This window comes from Chinchilla lanigera, unplaced genomic scaffold, assembly GCF_000276665.1.
Source record: "Chinchilla lanigera isolate Chin_1 unplaced genomic scaffold, ChiLan1.0 scaffold00039, whole genome shotgun sequence".
Classification (NCBI taxonomy): domain Eukaryota; kingdom Metazoa; phylum Chordata; class Mammalia; order Rodentia; family Chinchillidae; genus Chinchilla; species Chinchilla lanigera.
The window spans coordinates 16931988-16936174 of record NW_004955440.1 but is presented as its reverse complement, the minus strand read 5'-3'; the positions used below and the strand labels follow the sequence as shown (position 1 = coordinate 16936174).

The 4187-nt window shown below is 44.7% G+C and overlaps 1 protein-coding gene across 1 annotated transcript in view; it reads right to left on the bottom strand.

Annotated features, from left to right (window-relative positions):
• Positions 1 to 4187, bottom strand: part of Tnfaip6 (tumor necrosis factor, alpha-induced protein 6) — a gene marked incomplete in the record, with an annotated part of 28424 nt that overhangs the window by 8201 nt on the left and 16036 nt on the right. Inside the window, 1 exon segment of the mRNA XM_013517506.1 lies at positions 632 to 860. Coding sequence (XP_013372960.1) covers positions 632 to 860 — 229 coding nt within the window.

The window sequence follows — 4187 nt, the reverse complement described above, 5'->3', positions numbered from 1 at the left end:
AGCGAGACCCTATCTCAAAAAGACCAAAAAAAAAAAAAAAGCCTTCTAAAAGACCAAAAACAAACAAACAAAAAAACCAGTGAGTTCAAGGCATGCCTGAACTACATAGCCAGAATCTATCTCAAACAAAACAAGCAAAAAATGCCACCAGGAATGGTAGTGCATGCCTGTGATCCAAGTACATGGGGAGGCTGAGGCAGAATTGAGGATTGCAGGTTTGAGGCCAGCTTGGGTTACATAGTGAGACCCTGTCTCAAAACATCTTTAGTAATAAAAGGTATGCATTGTGTATTTAGCTACACTGAGTGAGAGAAGGGCTGTACTTTGCTAATTTATCACGTGTCCGTAACAGCACAATACTTTGTACAAGGCAAGAGGCACCAATTGCTGAATTTAGCATGTTTAGGAGGTTAACAGAAAGTAGATCAATTACAAATCCCAACAAACTCTTTCTCCGCCCCCCCACTAGCTCACTAACAAAAATCACTGTTGAGAAGGGGTGTGATATGTTGACAAATAGTATGGAACAGTGCAAAAATCAGTATTTTAGGGACCAAAAATATTCTAGGGACAGTGGAGAGAAAAGTAATTAAGGAAGCATCATTGTTTAACTTCCTGTCTTAACACGTACCTTCCAACAAACCCGTGGACGTCATCGTAACTGTCATACACTTCAACGTAGTCGGCCAGGCAACCCGGGTCATCTTCAAGGTCAAAGTCCAAGAAACTCAGGTGAATGCGCTGACCGTACTTGAGTCTGATGTGCCAATAGCAGATCTGGTTGTCCTCGTACTCATTTGGGAAGCCTGGAGATTTGAAAACCCGCTTTGGATCTGTGAAGACACCACCACACTCCTTTGCTGAAATGGAAAGAGAGAGACCAAAGTGTTAGGGCAATAAACATCTTTATTTGAAAACGATGCCCACTTCTTAGACACGGACAATACTAAAGAAATGGCTCGATGTGTAGCTCGTAGCTAAAGAAGAATCATGTTTTTATCAGTAATTTCTAACTTCTCTAAAGCAAACATGGGCTATTGGAGAATTTTCTTTTTCTGAGAGTCTCTCCTGGTGCCCAGGTTGGTCTTGAACTCACGGGCTTACGCAGTCCTCCCACCTTAGCCTGCGGAGTAGCTAGTACAGGCGTGTGTCCCGTGCCGGGCTTGTTTATGAATTTCAAAGAATAAAAATAACAAAGAAAAAAGTGTAAGTTAGTCATGTTTCTGTGTACATTTTCCTTTTATCTTTTAAGCCATAAAGCACACGGTTGTTTTTTTTTTTTTTGAGGTACTGGGGATCAAACTCACCCCCAGCCCAAAGCACACAGTTGTTTTGCTGTACTGTACTTCTGTGTATCTGTCATATGTATTTCCCTGTTACCAGCAGCCTCACAGACGGGGGGAAGGGCCGGGGACGCAGTTCACGGTAAAGCTCACGCATAGCACGCGTGAGGCCCCGAGTTCCGTCCCCAGCGCTGGACGAGTAGAAAAGACGTGGGCATTTTCTCCGGTGTTGTCACCACGTCTCAGGGACACCATCAGTTCTCTTCAGAACATCATTATAGAATTCCAGGATCCCAAGGGACCTCAGAAGTCACTCTACTGCAGTTAAAGGGACTACTTTATAATCATTCTGTTAGTCTGTAATCATTCTGTACGCTTTTTAAAAATTTATTTGTATTCTGGGTGATGGGGATGGAATCCGAGATCTCATGCGTGCTAAGTGTGGGCTCTGCCCCAGCTATAGCCATAGTCCTAATACTGTACTGTACTGATTTTAAACTAACATTTAAAGACTGGTATTTCAGGATTTGCCGGAGATATTCATGTTTGGTTTTTTCCAAGACATTCATTTTATAAATTTCAGCTTGTCATATAACTTGTTGCAAGAAAAATAAGTGGACAAAATTACAAATAAAAACCTCTGGGAAAAAAAAAAAACCTCCGGCAGAAGCCGGGCTGGTGGTGCACACCTGTAATCCCAGCACTCTGGAGGCTGAGGCAGGAGGATCCTTGCGAGTTCAAGGCCAGCCTGAACTGCAGAGCGAGACCCTGTGTCAAAAAGACAAAGAAAAAGAAAAAGAAAAAAAATAAAAATTGTGTCAGAAAAAAAATTGTGTTGGAATGTTTAATGCTGTAGAAGTTAAGGAAACTTAGTTCAGGCTAAACAGCAACTTAAAAGGCTGCAAAGCGAAAGGAGAAAGTAAAGCTCGGTGACCACACCCTGCTCCTCATTTTCTTCATTGGTAAAATAAGTATACCCACACCTATCTCACAGGGCTATTCTGGGAATAAAATATTGAAGATAAATCAAGGATATTGTGCAAGTATAAACTAATGTTGTTGTACAATGAGTTATTACGTGATACATAATTGTTTGTGTTCATAATTTGTGTTCAGCTTTTGAAGTGACTTGCATTTCCCCATAGAATTCTGTCTTTGTTGTGCATATCATTAGGGAAAAGAATTCAAACGCTGAACTAGAGACGGGAGTGGTGGGGAGGCCTATAATACCAGCACTTGGGAAGCTGAGGCAGGAATATTGCTGGGAGTTCTGGGCCAGCCTGGACTCTACAGTGAGTTCAAAACCAGTCTGAGGGGCTGGGGATTTAGCTCAGCGGCAAAAGCGCCTGCCTGGCAAGCGCAAGGTCGTGAGTTCGGTCCCCGATACTGGAGAAAAGCCAAAAAAAAAAAAAACCAATCTGACCTACAGGGTGAGACCCTGTCTCAAAACTCGAACAACAGCAAACAAAAAAAGAAAGCAGAGGGGGACAAGCTGAGGTAATTTGGGCACTTATTTAGTTATATTTGTTCAATCTATTCAGCTCCACCTGGTATGGTAATACGGTGATTGCTTTATATATCCCTTATTTTATATCTTTTTTTTTTTTGTACAGGGAATCGAACTCGGGGCCTTGCGCTTGCCAGGCAGCGCTTGTGCCACAGAGCTATATCCCCGGCCCCAGATATGTCTTATTTTGAAAACTATAAATTGACAACCTGACTGGGCCTCTGAGAACCGTTAGTTGGTTTAAAAATTCATACCACAGGCAGTTAGTGTCACGGCGCACGTTCCAAGCTGGAAAAGAACAGTTTTACTCCGAACACTTCATGACCCTGCTCTTCCGTTTCAGTCAGCTGCCGCTTGGCAGTCTGGGCCGCGAGGGCCGCTTCACTTTCTGACGCTGTGACGACTGCTTTTGCGTCAGTGAGGTTTCGGTGGCCTGTTCCCCTGGCTCGGGCGGTTCGCTGTGTCCGTCCCGTCAAGCCGGCCTCGACGCACATCCAGCCGCCACCAAATCTCTCAGAAAGCCGACCACACTGAGAACTGAGTGAGAGCAGGTCGCCCGGACTCTGCACACACAGCCCCAGGGCAGACAGTGCTCAGCCTCTGAGAAGGAAGCAGCTATGCACAGCGCGAGAGGAAAATGGCGCTCTTACAAATGGGCAGCAAGAGCCGGGCGTGGTGGCGCACGCCTGTCATCCCAGCACTCGGGAGGCTGAGGCAGGAGGATCATCGCAAGTTCGAGACCAGCCTGGGCTACAAAGTGAGCTCAAGGCCAGCCTGAACTGCATAGCCAGACCCTGTCTCAAAAAGACAAAAAGAAGAAAAAAAGGACAGCAAGATCCTGCGAGAACCCTTGCATCAGCACGGCCTCATTTACCCTACACTTCCACCCTTGGAAAGGCTCTCATGGGAGCTCACAGATTCACCATTTATCCAGCAAAAGAAGAAGCAGAATGTATTTGGAAAAGCTGGAGTATAAAGAGGGGGCTGCCTGTACAAATACACCAAAGAGAAAGTACAGAGGGAGGGCGAGAAGGAAGCGGGTATTATTAACGATGACCGAGTATCGGGTGCTATAGTGCTACCAAGGACTAAATAAGCCTAACACACGTGGAAAAACTGCTTTGGTTGTTTTGTTTTTTTTTTTTCCAGTACCGGGAATCGAACTCATGACCTTGCGCTTGCCAGGCAGGCGCTGTGCCGCTGAGCTAAATCCCCAGCCCAGAAAAAGTGCTTTGGAAGCTACAGTCCTGTATTTTGCTTTAAGTGGCACTAGAGGATAGTGCTAGGCAGAAGTCTTTCTATTTGGAATACACATAGTTTTTAGATAGAGGTTAAATATGGACCTGAAAGCCTGTCCTCCAGTAACTAGTATTATTAAATAATAAATTCTGTAAAAG